We start from the raw sequence: 16,359 nt of genomic DNA, 5'->3' as shown, positions 1-16,359 counted from the left end.
GAGCAGATACGCTATGCGTAATTCAAATCAACAGATTTAGGGCGTGTGAACTGGTGAGATAGCGCTTCAAAATAATCTTTAAATGACGCCAAGGTTGCATGTGTTATTTAATAAACATCCAAACAAATGTGACAAAAATACTCAGTTTATAGTGCAGTCCCAGCTGTGGGTGAAACATATCTACACTTGCTTAACCAGAGACCAGCATGTTTCTGATTAAGGCAAAAATCACACTTTCCATTAAATATTGAATGTGCCTTTTACCTTGTCTGGGAGGAAGGCTGAAAATGAATTCTCATTTCTGATTGGCCACTGAGTTCAAGCGCTTTAGTGGCTCTACTTAATGATCGTTAGATGGTACAATTTGTACCAGACCGCGCACCAGCGTCCTAACATGTATAATTAACTACATATCCATTATTAACACAGTTTCAATCCAACATTTCACCTTTTTGATTGAAGTTTTTCGTTATCCAAAGGATGCCAGATTAGACGACATGGGTCAAACTGTTGTTTCTGGATGTACTCTACAAATTAAACACACTAATTTGTGACTCTACCGGAAATCAGAGGTAATTGATCGCCAGCTCAGCTTCTTTAATGTTAACGCAGATAAAGGAGCAGCACCTTGCTTGCATGCATTTTTCATGAACGTGTGCAGGAGGAAAGTTGTTAAGAGATACCTCTTTAGAAGAATTTCCATCCACTATAAGCACAGATCGACATGTTTAATACACACTAAAATATAGATGATCTAACCCAGAAACAAAACGCTGCAGGGGACTTGTTAGTTCATGCCAACATGTGCACACAGAATACACAAACAGGGAGAGAACACTTACACAAATACACACCAACACCTACACGAAGCCACGTGGCCTGCAGTGGGAACTATGTTGGGATGCACACGTGTATTCAAACACAAACACGTACTGCCTTCCTCCCACACACACACACACACACACACACACACACACACACACACACACTTGAAGTTGAAGCCTCCTACATACAAAAAAACCACACACTTAGGTGGATAAGAGAGAAGATTATTTAATGAATAGGGTTTCAAATAGGACTGCACAAAGATAGCAATTATCATCAATCTTCCATTTAGTGCTCAAAAATAATACCTTGAAATATTTTGTTTTGTTCAAATCTCTGTGTGTGTGTGTGTGTGTGTGTGTGTGTGTGTGTGTGTGTGTGTGTATCTGAAACCCAACAAATGCTCATGATTTTGTTGAACAATTTGAGCAATTAATCTGATTAATTGAACTAATTGCCTCAGCTCGACTGTAAATAAGTAAGCATGTGTATTCACAGGTTTTCTGCCCTCTTCCTCCTGCGCATTGTCATTTAGTAGTGCACTAGTACTTATATAACACTTTTCAAACCAGTTTCCATGCCACATTCACACAGCACTTTATTCTGAACACTGTGTATATCTATTACAAACACACCAGCGTATGCACTGGGGAGCATGTCTACATGCAGACCAGGGGAACCAGGGATTGAACCACTAACCTTCACATTAGTAGAACCTGCTCCAGACCTAAAACTTATATGAACCACTAAAGCGTTCTTTACAGCCCCTCCTCTGCTCGTCTTTATAATCATATTTATTATAACCAGCAGAAAACTGCACTTACCAACAATAATTTTTAGTTTATAATAGTTATTCAAAGTAATGACAGCAAGAAGCCAAAAGAACTAAACCACTCGGACACTGTGTGTTTGAATGCGATAGTGACCACACACATACACAAATCCACAACTACTTCAACTTTTTAGGCATTGACTGCCTAAAAAGTTCTTAGATATGGATAAACATGCATGCATATAATGGTTTAACACGGAAAGAAAAAAGAATTTGCATACAACAGCATGTTAAAAGCCTTACCATGGTATAGTCCTTCCATTTAATATCGAGAAGAGAAGAGAAGAGAAGAGAAGAGAAGAGAAGAGAAGAGAAGAGAAGAGAAGAGATCCAATCTTCCTCTAAAGGACAGCTAAATTGGGAAAAGCCCCAGCTTCTGTGGTCTTTGGGCTAGCGCTGTGCTAGCCAGCTAACTCTGTAATGATGGATAATGCCGACTTAAGCTCACAGCCTCCGCCTCCCCCCTCTACTACAAACCTCTACTACACTGACACACACAGATACACAGCAAGCAGCACGAGGAGTGGGACTCGAGTGGAGGGAAGAACCAAAGGAGGGAGGGAAAGCGGAGCAGTAGGCAGCCTATGGATGTGAAAGGGGGGAGGGAGACGGAAGAGAGAAAAGAAGGAAGGAGGAGGAGACGTGGGTGTCTTTGTCCCCAGGAGAGTGAAGGAGGGGGGAGAGAGGGAGCCAGATGTACAGGAGATAGAGGCAAAACAAGTGAGGAGGGAAAGACATAAGAAATGATGTAATAACTGCAAGACGACATGAACAAAAAAAAGGGAGTAAAATGAGAGAAAACCGTGCAGAAATATCAATAAGAACAAACTGAAAAAAGATAATTGCAAAAAGACACAGCTGAGAATGACATAAGAGAGAAATGAATATGAATGTGTGTGCATTGCTTTCCCTTTGGCTATTCTGCCTGTCACACACATGCCCCCCCCTGTGGTGTTACTCAATTAGTCATAATGTAGTGTTTTCAACTCGACACCGTCCCGCAGAAATCATCCATCTTTGGAGCAGAAAAAAAAAGAGACTTGGAGTCAGTTGTTCCACCGACTTTACACATTTAATCCAATTATACTGTAATAAACTTCCACGCAGAGACATAGAGGAGCATGAAGCCACCTCCTCATCCAAATGGGCTTAAACCAACTGATTACTTCATAAATCAAACTGGCATAATAGCAAAGGAGAACAAACACTAATATGTTAAATGGGATATTAAAGTTTTGTGATTATAAGTTGAAAAGATGCGCTTATTTTTTTGGTAGTTCTTTGAGATTTTCTATCAGGTTATTTGTATCCTGACATCACTGATCCTACGTCGAACTTACGCCCAAAAACATGGACAAGAGACATGTGGGATTGTGTTTAAACTTTGATATAGTACGTGTCTGCAAAAACCTGCGCTCACATATTTGTTGGCACTCGCAAACCCTCACAGATCTTGGCAGACGATAAAATTTTAATCATGTGGAGCAGAAAGTGTAATTGAGGCTTTAGGCTTTACAACTAATAATCATGGAAATCTGCCTTAATTTTAAGATTTTACGCATTTGCACTTGATTTCCTGCCAGATACGCAGCGTGATGAAGCACCCCAAAACATCTGAATCAATAATAATAATGTCAAGTGCTATAATCAAACAGTCACACTTGCAATAGTCTGCTGTCTCAGGTCATGCCATTTATTTCCAGACTCAAAGAGACATTGCTTGAAGTTAAACTACTCAGGGCTATAAAGGATGTCAAGCTTGGTAAGTTTGTGCAAGCATGAACATCAGAAGTGAAGCAGAAATCTGGTCCCTGCAACTTCTCTATATATGGCTGTTTTCCAAGTGCCATGAAATCAAAAGAGATTATCACTGATCCTTAATATTAAATCCACTATGTCACAGTATATTGTCACACTGGACAATCAGCGAAGTCTATGAACCGTGGCAGAGTCAAGCTCTCACACACGCACGCACACAAAATCAAGCAAACAGGCGGGCAGACAACACGAGAGTTGCTCAGGAGTAAAGCAGATTAATGGGCCACTGGATTAGTGGGCCAAGATGTCACACAAAGACACACACACACACACACAGCCCTGCTCTGACTCTCATTTAGAAGGTGGCTCTAAGCTCGGTCCTTACATCTTTCTGGCTTGCTCAGTGCAGGCATCCTTTCTTTGAGAGGAGGTGTGCTAACATCACCCTCTAGTGGCAATGCATTTTCAAATAACCTGTAATACAAACAGATACACGCCTCGACATTAAAACCACCTGACCGTGATAGGTGTCAAAGTAACAACCATAAAAATGTCAGGACCTGATATTTCCACCCAATATATTGGCCAAGGGATCGTCTTTTCTTTGCCGTGCTCTCTCTCACCAAGGCGACCAACATTTTCGCAGCCATCCACGTAAAAATAAAACACGGGTTCTAACAGGGTTCCACTGCCACTGTGGTTCCACTTTTCCAAAATAACAAACAACAACAAAGGAAGCTCAATCTTCAATAGAAAGATAAGCAACAGACAACAAAACGGCCTCTCACGGTTTGGATAAATGTTAGTGTGACTGATGTGTTACAGATTTTATCTTGCAGGCGTAACACATAACTGCAAGATACCAGAGTTTTAAAAAGCCCAGCGCGTTATCTTTCCAGTTATATAGTTTCAAAGTATAATATGGAGGCTACTTGTTGTAGGCTGTTTTTACTCTAGTTCGGCTCATAACTAGCTAGCCTTTATGGTGTGGTCTACCTAAACTGCTGACACAACGCATTAATTTGTCCTGTGTGTAAAAGTTCAGGCAATTAAAATGTTTTCATTAAATCGCAAGTTGTTATTTGATGAAGTGAGTAGACTGTAGATGTTATCCAATACATAATGCTATTCAGCTAACTGTGGCAGTACTCACATGTTGGCATTTCAGGCTTCAACTTTCTCACCTCTCATGTATTTTATATTTTTATATTATGAATTATTTCGTTTACTGAATTTATGGGTTTGCATCATGTGTTTGGAACTATATTTTAGATTTGTTGCTTTGCTTGTAGTCCATGTGCTGAAATGTTACGAGAACTTTTTAAGATCCAATGCAACTGTCAGCCACTCGAAACATGTTTAATGCTTAAAATTATATATTCACACCAATTTAAATTTTTTAAAATGTAAAAAAAATTTCAGTAGAATTATTTCTTTTGAAATCTATTAATTATAAATGACCAGTCATAGCCCACCTGCAGTACCTTCATGTCCCACTAGGGGCATGAAGCTCACAATTTGAGAATCACTACTGGTGTTTTTTCCCTGCTTATTTTACCCTCTGGGTTTATAAGTGATGAAGTGACCCCCTATTTAATGTCAACAGTCAAAACCCGTCAAATACATGTATCACCTCCAAATTTTTCCATATGATGACATAAAAGGAGCAGCTTTAGTGGTCTAATAAAGCGTGTTTTGTAGCCATTAAATGTCTATGATGCTGGATTTTATTCAGCAAAATGATCCCATCTGCTACAAGAAGAAAAAAAGGCTTTCCAAGTATTTTGTGCAATGCTACTGCTGATATAATGACAAAAACATTTTTCCAGACAAAGAAAGAGGGAGAGGCAGACAGCCTCCAAACAAGTCTTCAATGAACCTTTGTTACCGGAGTGCGCCTGCTGGTGACTAATCTCACAGACAGACACATATACATTGACCCACAAGCAGACATTGTGGGATCACACCCACATCTGACCTCAGCCACACTAATTTATGGTAGCATACCAGCCTCTGAGTGTGATGTCATACCTATGGCTTTCATCCAGGTGTTTCTTTGCTCATCATTGTGTGTTTCCCCTTATAATCCACCATGACTGTGTTTTTTTTATGTTTGTGTGTGGCTGTGCACGGATCTAGTGAACAAATGAGATCATATGATTGGCCAAACAGACACTGAAGACTGCTTTGGTCCTGTTCTCAGTGCATGTGTGGCTTTCACTGTAAAGGAAACTGAAGTTCTTGAGCTTACTTGAGCTTTAGGGATGTTGTTATGCATGTGTCAATATGAAGAGGAAAGCAAAGGGAGAATCATTTAAAAATAATAACCACACTACAGCAAACGGGTCTTGTAACACACACGATGAAGACATTATTTAATTGTTTAGCCATCTCATGCACATGCATTCTCTTAGCCAAAAATCAGACATAAAAAAAGTTTTAAAATATTCATTACATCTGGATCTGTTAGTATTTAGGGCTTTTCCTGGATAGAAAACAAATGTTTTAGCCTGGGACCCAAAGAGAACCTCCAGCACTGTGATACAGATACAGCACTGTGCAAAAGTCTAGAGCCACCCCTCATTTCTTTATATTTTTATGTCTAAGCAGACATCTAGTAGGCTTTCTTAGAGTTTTGTTGTTGTTGTTGTTTTTTAAGGTGGATTTGAAGAATAGCTCTCCAGGATTTCTGAAGGTATTTCAATTTTTTTCCTTTGGACATTGGATGCTTCATTTTTTTAGTCCAGTCCGTGTACCTGATCATTTTCAGAGGAATGCTTTTTTGTTTGTTTTTTTGTTATGCCACCAACAATTCAAGATTAACAAAAGTAAACTATTTTTGGGCGCTTTGTTACTAACACCCCCCAAAACACATCATTTGTTCCCATTTCTTTAGCTGATTCTATGAAAAATGCCAATTATTCCACAGTTTGTCAGACATGAAAATTGTATTTTTGCACAAATGAAGGGCTAAAAATTGCCTAAGAGAGTTGAAGAATAAAGGTGGCCATCTGAAGATTACCATTTACAGTGAGTGCACTGCTCATCAGGAAACAACACACTTGTTTGGGACCTTCACGTTCGCTTTCTAGAGAATTTTGAGACACTCGGCATGCCAGTATACTTAAAGACGGTTTCTGATGTTTAAACCAAACAGGTTTTTGTTTCCTTCCTGTAGACATAGCCACATTAGCTGTTCTCCCTGTTTCCAGTCAATCTGGTAATCCAAACCGCTTGCCAGAAACCCCATTTGTATTTAAAACGGCAGAGATGAGTATTATTAGTATTGATTTTCTCATGTAACTATCGACAACATTTGCTTGAACGAAGAGGAAGTGGCGTCTGAAACATATCCCGAGATACCAGAGCAACGAACAACTGGACAAATAAACCCACACAGCAGGAGGTAAGAGGAACCCACCAAGGTGAAAAAAAACATCCTGCATATGAAGGTAAAAGAAGATATTTTGGTTGATGTTTAGTAGAAAAAAGGTCACGTTTTCTGCATTTATGCACAAACACAGAAAATGTTCTGTCTTCTCCACCCAGCTTTCTCCTCCTCCCACATCTTTTCTCTCCATCTATATGACAAAGCCCAACAATTACTTCTTTCTCTCTCCCCCCTCTGACTCACTGCAGTGTAATTACACTGTTCGCTCAAACACCACACATACGCACACCAAGTGGGAGAGGGGCAACTGATTCACAATATCTGTGGTTTTAATTGTTATTTTCAACACTTCAGTTACACCTCAGAGGAAAATTAACGGAATGTGAGAACAGTTATTAGTTTTTCTCGAGTCGTTTTGGTTCAACTGTGCACACACAGGCACACAAATACACACACATACACTCGCATCTCTACGCCAGAGGGAAATACTGCATTTCAGTTCCATTCATCACTAGCTGACATGATGCACCAGTGACCTGCATGACCGAAGGTACCTCACTCCAAGTGTGTATGTATGTGTGTGTGTGAGACTGTCCTTGTGTGTGCATGCCCCAAGGAGGGGCAAGTCATTAACTATGATGTCATTTCCTGCCATTGTAGTAAGTTTCAGCTGCAGCAAGCAAACTACACTTGGAGTGCAGTGCAAACGTAGACATACTAAAGCAAACACACTGAGATTCAGCTCTGTCAATAAACTGGTTCACAATGTTTTTTTTTATAATGGAGCATCCACACAAGAAATGACTAGTAGCAAACAGACAACATTTGATGTCAATGACATTCAGTTATGTGTAGTAGCCAGCAGCAAAGCAAAGGGGAAGGATCCTGTATTAAACTTCTCTAAACTTTTAGAAGAGCCATTATAAGCAATTACAAATGGCAGTGACGCTGACAGACACAGGAGCAGTCGTTAGCTACATTAGGATATCCACTAGTCACCGACTACTATAAAGTGACGCACAGCGAGAACATTTTTTAGATGTGGACGGTGCTAAACATTTCTAAAACTCAGTCCAGATGACGATAAAACTGTCCACGGTCTTATGTTGTGGCTCTCTGTTTAAGTGTTGCCATGTCACGATCTGTTCACAGGATGCTTTGCTGAAGAATATGTGACAGCAGTCGTTTTCACACATGATTCCTGGAAAATGTCAAGGCAGGACACTGTTTGAAGCGCTCCTCTCTCACATGTAAGACACAGCAGAAGACAGTTCTCACTACTGAAAATATGCATGTTCTTATTGGGGGCAAAGCTGATTCGATAGAGCACGCAGATAGCAGGGCACTGGACGCCCAATCAGTACCTTGAATGACTATTATGCTTAATTTATGCCACTGCGGTTGTGTACATTGTGTACAAAGATTTAAAAAAAATAAAATAAAATACAGAACGCCAAGCACAGACTGTGGCTACAGTTGACACTTCATTGTTTTTAACACTCGCCATCATGTGACAATAAACACTCTCTGAAGGTAGACAGGGAGTTCGAGGCTGCCCATGGATGCTTCCACCGCTGCACCCTAATTTCCCCCGATTACCTGCACTACCAAAGAAAACAGCCACATTCAGACACCAGAGAGATGCTATGTTTGGGAGCAGGTAGGTTAAATACTATTTAATGATACCTTTGGCTGTTTCGGACATTGGCATTCTCATATCAACCTCTGTCAGAGAATTTGTAGAAAGGTTCAGGGCCACAGTATCTGTTAGCTGTTGGGGCTGATTTTCATAAGAAAATACCCACAGTCTTAAACAGATGGAATAATCAAGGCACTATTCCAACATCTGCTTCCTTAAGATCAGTATTCACAAATTTATAAAAAAAAAAAAAATTCTCAACTTCACAGTATTGTGTTTTAATAACTAAAGAAACCCAGAACAATAGGGGAAATAATTAATCTTAAAAGCAGACTGATGAGGAAAACATGACCAGAAATCAGTCACATCATAGCCACTAGCCAATAGTTGTTAACAGTGATTATATGAGTGTGTAAATCTGCGCAGGCAGAGGTTTACACGCTCACACTCTGCTAAGACAATACAGAAACCCATCCACATGCCTTCACATGTAGGTGGAAGAAGGTGTCATCTGGGCATTATAAGCTTAGCAAACATACATTTTTAACCATGAGAATGTCCACACACTTTTCTCAAACCCAACTTTTTAAGGGACTACAGAGACATTTCTAACTGACAAACCCAAGACAATTATCTGCATTTTCTTGAGCAATCTCAATCACGATCAAAGCAAAAAGCAACCCACAAACAAGGACGCACAACGACACACACATCAACACCAGCTGGAGTCTGAGTGGTTCTCCTGCTTCTGAGAGGAAGAGGGCGTTTTCCTTTGAGCTCCTGAGGGACACAGCATGCTTTAGGATGTACAGTAAATGCTCTTAGTGTGTGTGTGGAGGGGTGTGGGGTCTGCTTCCTGAATGCAGCCAATCCACAAGTAAAGGGAATGACTGTTCTTTTCGTCTCCTGTGCAAACACTCCACACACACACACTTATTTTCCTTCACAGCTAAAACCACATGCAGGATGCAAGGGAATAAGTTCAGCGAGAAGACAGAAGCTGAATTTACAGATTTGGGACACTTAAACACACACTTTTTCTTGTTTTTTTCTTTCCTGAGGTGAGCTTGCAAATAGGAATCGTTGATTTGCGCAGGTTGTGTGGAAAAGGAGTTTAGACCTGCCACAGCTGCATATATTTACACAGCAGGTACATTGCAGCCAATCATTGGGAGGAAAACAAGAAAAAAAGAGGGCCACCCTGTCTGCTAGGAAAACAGTACAACTTATTCAAAAAGGACCAAACCAAGCAATGAAACAAGCACAGTTGCCAACGCCCCCCTTCTGCTCAGATTACTTCATTAAGTCTTACTGATTCCTCGTGACACACGCACACTCTCATTCAGGAACTCTGCATACCTCAACATGCACAATGTGTGTCTGCAATGACTGCTATCGCTTATGAGTCGCACCACGTACTGCAATTTAAAAGACGCGAGACCGACAGCTTTGTTACCGTCTTGTCTGCCTGTTTTTGCAGTCGGCCTAGACTAAAACAGATTTTAGTGCAACACAAAGACGGTATGAAGAACCTTTTCAAAACTCAGTACACACCCCACCACAACTAAAAAGAGTGCACAAACCTTGCAGGAGAGGAAAAGACAGTACAGCTCTCTGCAATGTGGTACACTGCTGCTGTAAGGTCTCTGAGTGTAGTCAAGTGTTTCTATAAATACAGGCCTCCTGCACTGCGCCGCAATTTACACACACAGAAACACACACACACCACTGCCACGCCTGTATTAGCCTGCTGTAGACCAGGCTGTAGAAGGTTCAGACCAGAAAAGGTGCAGCCATTTATTGGACTCTGTAAAAGTAAATTCATTCATTTCAATAAAAACAAGAAAAAACTGAAAGCAGTAACTTTTTAACAGCACTCAAAGGTATAAATGCTGAGAGCCAACCTAAAGTGCCATATCAAGGAATTTCCCAGAGCCAGAGGAGGTTCAACATGTCAGATATTTTGAGAAAAACAAGGTTGTTTTCCACTCGTTTCACATACTGAGTGTAATGACATGTTTCTACTTGAGATAATGGATTTGGTCTTATGATGCCAAATTAGTAGACAGCAGCTAGACTCTATCACCACATGGCTCAAGCAAGCATGACTGGAAAGAATTTTAATGTAATCAAATCGGACCGATTTCACATCTGACCCACTCGCGTGTTATCTGCCTCCCAAATATCCACAAAAACTGATTGTGGTAGATACCGATTTCCAGCTTAAGACCACTATTCAAGTGGTTAAGCACTTAGGTCATGGTGAGGGAGCTGAATGAATGCAGCTGGAGTCTAAGTGAATACAAGCCCACTGGGTGGATAAGCTGCTTGGCAAAGAGGTCTCATTCACAATCAAACCTGAGGAAAATTTATTTAACAGCCAACTGCGGATGATATTATGAACTAAATGTGCATCTGACAAGCTTTAAAACTATGCTGTTGCAGTGTAGGAGGTAGTGCCTGAAGGATGTCGGCCCAGCAACAACTTTTATCTCATCAGAAGAGCCATTATTCAAATACCAGGAATGCACAATGTGAATAAGTAAATCAGTTTATCAGTAAAAGAGGACAGAAATGAATTTAAAGAATCAAAATATTCACTAATTAAGAAATAAAACAAAAGTATTTGTAATGTAACTGCAATTTAGAGCCCTGGATCTTATTAGTACACAATTCAGAGCTTCAGATTGAAAAATATTCATATGCAGGACTGCACCCTTATTAGTATGCTGTTGGTTTAAAGCTTGAGTGGCCTCAGGATACTTTAATTCATTAGCATTTTCTTGCATGTGAAATATGAAGGATTGGCAAGCTCAGCACTGCAGCTCTTTCACACTTGGGAACATAAAGAACGGAGTATGCTGCTTTTGAGGGGATTCACTTGCATTTGACAGTTTGTCCAACTTTACACTGACTGCTTATGCCCCTATTATATATACACATAGCGTCCATATATAATGACTGTTCATAACATAGGGACAAAATTAATCTTCGTGAATTTTCCATGGATTTAACTGGTTATTTCTTCATGAACTCTCTGACAAGTCCCCAGAAGCCCAAAAAAGGTTACAAGTCAATACAATGCTCTCAAATATCTTATTTTCTCTGATTAACAACCATCAAAACGATCACTTTTCCATTTAAAGCTACATAAAGTTAAAAGAAAACGAGGAAATCCCATATGTAAGATAAAAATAAGACAACTTGGCACTTAGATTGAGGGGAAAGCCTGAAATTGTTTATCAAAAAAAATGTCATTTAGTAAAGTAATCAATGAATGGCTGTATATTCCTGCATAGCTCTTGGCCATCTGCCCCTGTTATGCTGCATTAGCTTATTGGTTAAAAGGGGAAAAACGAATTGCAGTCGTGTCACATCAGATCTTAAATCTTATAAAATAAGACTCGTGTGGCCAATAAACACTGAGAAAAACTTACTATTATGAATTTCTCCACTATTACAGGAGGAAACGAAACATAAGTGCTCTTTTAAGGTGGAAAGTATGTGAGTTCAGTTAAGTTCGGTCAATCAAGGTAAAGCAGCAGCTGAATCCGGGAGAATGAGGACAAACAAATGCGTAAAGTACTTCTGGAGATAAATGTAGGTTAATCCGGTTAAACTATTTACCGTAACTTACACTCTACATTCACTCCATGTGACCGAGGCGACGAGTTTGGTGGCAGTAGGTCACATTTATTTTCCAACTTAGCGAAAGGTAAACTATGTCCTAGTTACGGTGCCCTAAAGCTAAGCTAACTTATCCGGTACTTCCCAAATAATAAGTAAGTAAATTAGTCCAAATACTTGGGGCAGGGAAACAGTTAGCGCCAGCCAGGACTGAACAGTAACCCAACTGCATCTCCCGTAATATCTTTTAGCTGTTGAAATAATCCCCCCAAAACACAACATCACTCACGCTGACTTGTTCCAGGTGACGTCCGAGAGGTTTGAGTTGATTTTACCGGCGACAGAAGCTGTGAAGGGTCGGTAAATATTCCGTTATTTTCACTTGTAGAGCTGGAAGGACTTTCAGATAGCGTTTTTTTTTTTCGCTCCTGCCCGTTTCCCCCTTCTCGCTCTCCCTCTCGTCGCCTGTTCCTGCTTCCCCTCTCCACATCCAGCATTCCAATATGGCTGCTTCTGGGAGAGAAAAAGAGAAAGAGGGGGGAGAGTGAGAGGAGGAAAAGCCTGCCCGCAGGCACACAAAACACAAACCAGCAACTCATGAATGAATGAATGTGTAGATACTTAAAATCTTACAAATGTAGCCGCTTTGTTGTATCCAGGTTTAGAACATTTAGCGCGTCCCTTAACTTAATTGCGTAGTAACTCGTAGTAACAATGTAACAAATTCCACTTTGGATGTCCTACACTTAAAAAACTGTACTAATGACAAAAACATCAGAATGTAAATGTTAATAAGCCCCTATGAAAGCAGAAGTTTTGGCAGTTTGTTGGTCTGTGTGTATAAACTATCAGCATTGATATTATAGAAGCGACTATTGGCGCTCATCAGTCTGGGAAGGGTTATAATGCCATTTGAAGTCAACAACTTTCCGTCACAGACAGATGATGACCTGATCCAAGATCAGTATAAGATAAATAACATCAATATTGAGTTGTGAGTTGAAAATAATGCAGTTGAAAATTAGTACAGCACATCCCCTTTAAGGTAGCAAATGTCATTATCATTATAAAGAATAGGCCCTTCCACATGTACATGCATTTATGCTAGCCAGTAGATAAGGTTCCCTAAAAAGCACCCACTTTACATAATAATGCAGTATTTCCACAGACACCTCAAAACCAACAACTAACTCCTGTGAAAGAATGCCAAGCAGGGTATTTGAGACCATTTGTTTGAGAAAGACAAACAACAACAACAACAAAAACCCTTGGTGCAGGAATACAAGAACAATATAAACCAGACTCAGCCCCTCTTTAAACTCCGAGACTAGAGACTTTTGTAAACTGTGACTTACAGTGAAATCTACAGCTGATGTGGAGGAATCTGGAGCCTTTTTTTCCTCGGAGATCTGGGCTATAATCCCGGTGCCCACCTTGCCTCTGCAATAGGTGTTGGCTGTTGACTGTATACGCATGTGTCTGTTTGGCAAATAATACAGTGTCAGGGCCTGCTGATTCATTAATCAAACCTAACAAGGTTTGGCCCATTAGTCTTTCTTATCATACCAGTACTTCACTAATGAATTTACAGTGTGCGTCTAGCTTTTATACACAGGGTCACACACGACATCTGCTGGTCAGTGATTGTTATTACACTTTATTTGGGATTTTATAGGTTTTGAATTTCAGTACAGTATATTTAGCTTTAATTAATATTTCATGTCTGGATATCAAATGCATTATTATATATGTTTTATGTTCTCTCGCTTGTGGTTTACAGTGACTTCTGGATCTGATAGGGGAAAAAATTGTTGTTTCTATGGCCATAAAAGGGAATCTATGATTGAAAGGTGGTCCAATACGGACGATTCACGCAAAATAAACCACGGAGCTCTAAAGTGGAATGAAAAGAGGTTCTGGTAATTCCATATAATAGTAAGCGCTCTTTATGTATGCAAGTAATTCAGAAAGCTTCTTGTTATGTGAAATGAACGTCCGACGAGGTGGCACATTGAGAAAAAATACGCAAGGTATTTACACACAAACAGGTACATAGTAAGAGCCTTGTTTCATTTTTGCTTTGCTAAATGTAGAATTTGTACTTTGCTCATATGAAAGCCGTCTCTCCGCCGTTACTGATTTACAGTGTGTGATAATATTTGCTTCAAAAGTGTGTGCCGTGACCCGGATTCGAACCGGGGTTGCTGCGGCCACAACGCAGAGTACTAACCACTATACGATCACGGCTGGCCACCCAAGAGGGTTGATTGTAGGAATGGTGTGACATATAGTGAAGCATCGTCACCCCGACATTAAAAAAAAGTTTAGGAGTCGTTTTTCACCCTTCAAACTGAAGTGTGCGGTTTCGGGTCCAGATGAACAGAATCAACTTTTAAAGAGTTTCGGGTGGAAGTTCATTAGTGTGTAACTTGCTTTCATGGTCCAATGGATTGTAAACGTGTTTTGGTTTGTGATTTATCTTTTCTTTCTTTATTTCTATTATGAATTTAACAAAGATGTTCCTTAAATTTCCTCAAGAAAACGCCTATTGATTATGGATAAAATGCCGTGACCCGGATTCGAACCGGGGTTGCTGCGGCCACAACGCAGAGTACTAACCACTATACGATCACGGCGCGCCACCTCTGAAGGTAACAAGTGACTGTCACCGCAGTGTTCAGAACCTGAAACTTTATTTCTGGAACGCATCTTGACGTATCTCACTGCTTTGTCATCTCGAATCTCTACAAGTTTGGCTCAACACTTTGTTGCCATGTGTCATTGCTACAGAAAGTTCTGTAGCTGTAAAGATAAATTCACGTTTGCAAGTTCAGTGGTAAAACAAACAAACAAACAAAACCCAACAATAAATATTTTTTTGACAAGCAGGTGATTGCATGGCATACAACGATGCAGGTCTGTTGCTCTGTCTCGAGTTTGGGGTGTGTTAGCATACGTGCGTCATGGATAACAACCACAAGACTGTTTCCAATAATTACCTTTATCTCTCCGGTGGGCTCACCGGTCAGACTCACAGGCCCTTTCGCCGTTATAAGTTCTGCTTTCATTTTCAGTTTCTGTTTTTTACAGATAAATAGCGACTCTTTGACACGAAGGAAAAGCATCGTCAATGAGCAAGTGAGAAAGTTGGGACTTCACTGTCAAGGTTTACATTCACATATATCTAACACAATTGCCTAAATGCTTAGATAAATGGTGGATTTAATTTTTAAAATAGCATTCAAAATGCCACGTGGCCTCACAATTGGAGTCAAGTACTGGTCTAAGATACGTGATGAAGAGGCCTCTTCTACATGAAAATGGGGAGGAGATCAGTGCAGCCCAGTTCCTCTGTTAGATGGTCATGTCTATACTTGGGTCATAATGAATGCACTTGCCTGGAAAGCACTTTGTGTGGACTTCTGTGGTTTTAAATGTGCTTTAAAAAATTGGACCTTTCAGCACTACCTACTTATGCCACCAGAGTGCTCCAGACACGCATTATGGAAATCAGTATTCCTACACTGTAAGAAAAATCCATAAAAGTACAGTAATCTACTGTATAAATGTGAAGGAATTTTCCGTATTAGTCATTTACAGGTATTTTTCTGTATTTCTCAACTATTCCAATGCACTGTGGGAAAAAGAACCCCAAAAGGAGGGAAAATTAAGAGCAAGAGCAGCAATTAGACTTGTTTCAGGCTTCATCTAGATTTTGGACTCTGGAGTTGGAGAAACTGCCTTCAAATTTCTGTGGTAAGTATTAAAACTCATGTTTTCTTTTATTAAAATAATGTTTTTCAAAATACTCTGCGTTTTTATTTAGAAAGAATTTTTAATTTATTTGTTAGCTGGTTTCTGCTGTCTCCAGACAAGTCAAGAATAATTGGCTGACTCATTTTTTTAAAAATTATTATTTAGATTTAACATGACTCAAGCTTTCCATTTTAGTTAATGTTAAAATAATTTTTACTGTGACACCACCTTTTTTGCCCTTCAGTGGCTGGACCAGTTTTCATAAATATTATAGTTAGCTGTCTGCGTCTCTCTGGGTATCCGATTGTTAAGTGATGACGTGACGAATCCTACTTCCGGGCCTAAAGTAGTCTGGTTTAATCAATCAATTTAAGTTCACTCTGTAAGTTACCTAACATTAACAGGTATTTCAACTACCTCAAGCTCCCAATGTTACTGTTCAATATTTAATAATTTTGAGGCACTTGTATATTGTATATTTTTGTTTGTTTGTTTTGTTTTGCTTGAAATACCTCAGGTTCATTAGGTAAT

The 16,359-nt window shown here is 39.8% G+C and overlaps 1 protein-coding gene and 2 non-coding genes across 10 annotated transcripts in view; all 3 read right to left on the bottom strand.

Moving 5' to 3' along the window:
* Nucleotides 1–12,598, bottom strand: part of ptk2aa (protein tyrosine kinase 2aa) — a 64,260-nt gene extending 51,662 nt beyond the window's left edge. For 7 of the 8 annotated variants that reach the window (XM_042218898.1, XM_042218883.1, XM_042218884.1 and 4 more), the window contains exon 1: nt 12,362–12,598. In XM_042218898.1, the coding sequence (XP_042074832.1) occupies nt 12,362–12,569 (208 nt within the window). In that variant the 5' untranslated portion in view covers nt 12,570–12,598. The other variant, XM_042218890.1, reaches the window with a different exon arrangement.
* Nucleotides 12,599–14,247: 1,649 nt separating this feature from the next.
* Nucleotides 14,248–14,319, bottom strand: trnah-gug. Its single transcript has one exon. It is a non-coding gene; the product is annotated as a tRNA-His (tRNA).
* A 317-nt stretch (nt 14,320–14,636) lies between these two features.
* On the bottom strand, nt 14,637–14,708 carry trnah-gug. The gene has a single exon. It is a non-coding gene; the product is annotated as a tRNA-His (tRNA).
* Nucleotides 14,709–16,359: the final 1,651 nt, after the last annotated feature.

Source organism: Haplochromis burtoni, unplaced genomic scaffold, assembly GCF_018398535.1.
Source record: "Haplochromis burtoni strain Fernald_Lab_line unplaced genomic scaffold, NCSU_Asbu1 Contig_25, whole genome shotgun sequence".
In the NCBI taxonomy this organism is placed as follows: domain Eukaryota; kingdom Metazoa; phylum Chordata; class Actinopteri; order Cichliformes; family Cichlidae; genus Haplochromis; species Haplochromis burtoni.
Note: the sequence above shows the minus strand (reverse complement) of the source record. Positions and strands in the feature narration are given on the sequence as shown.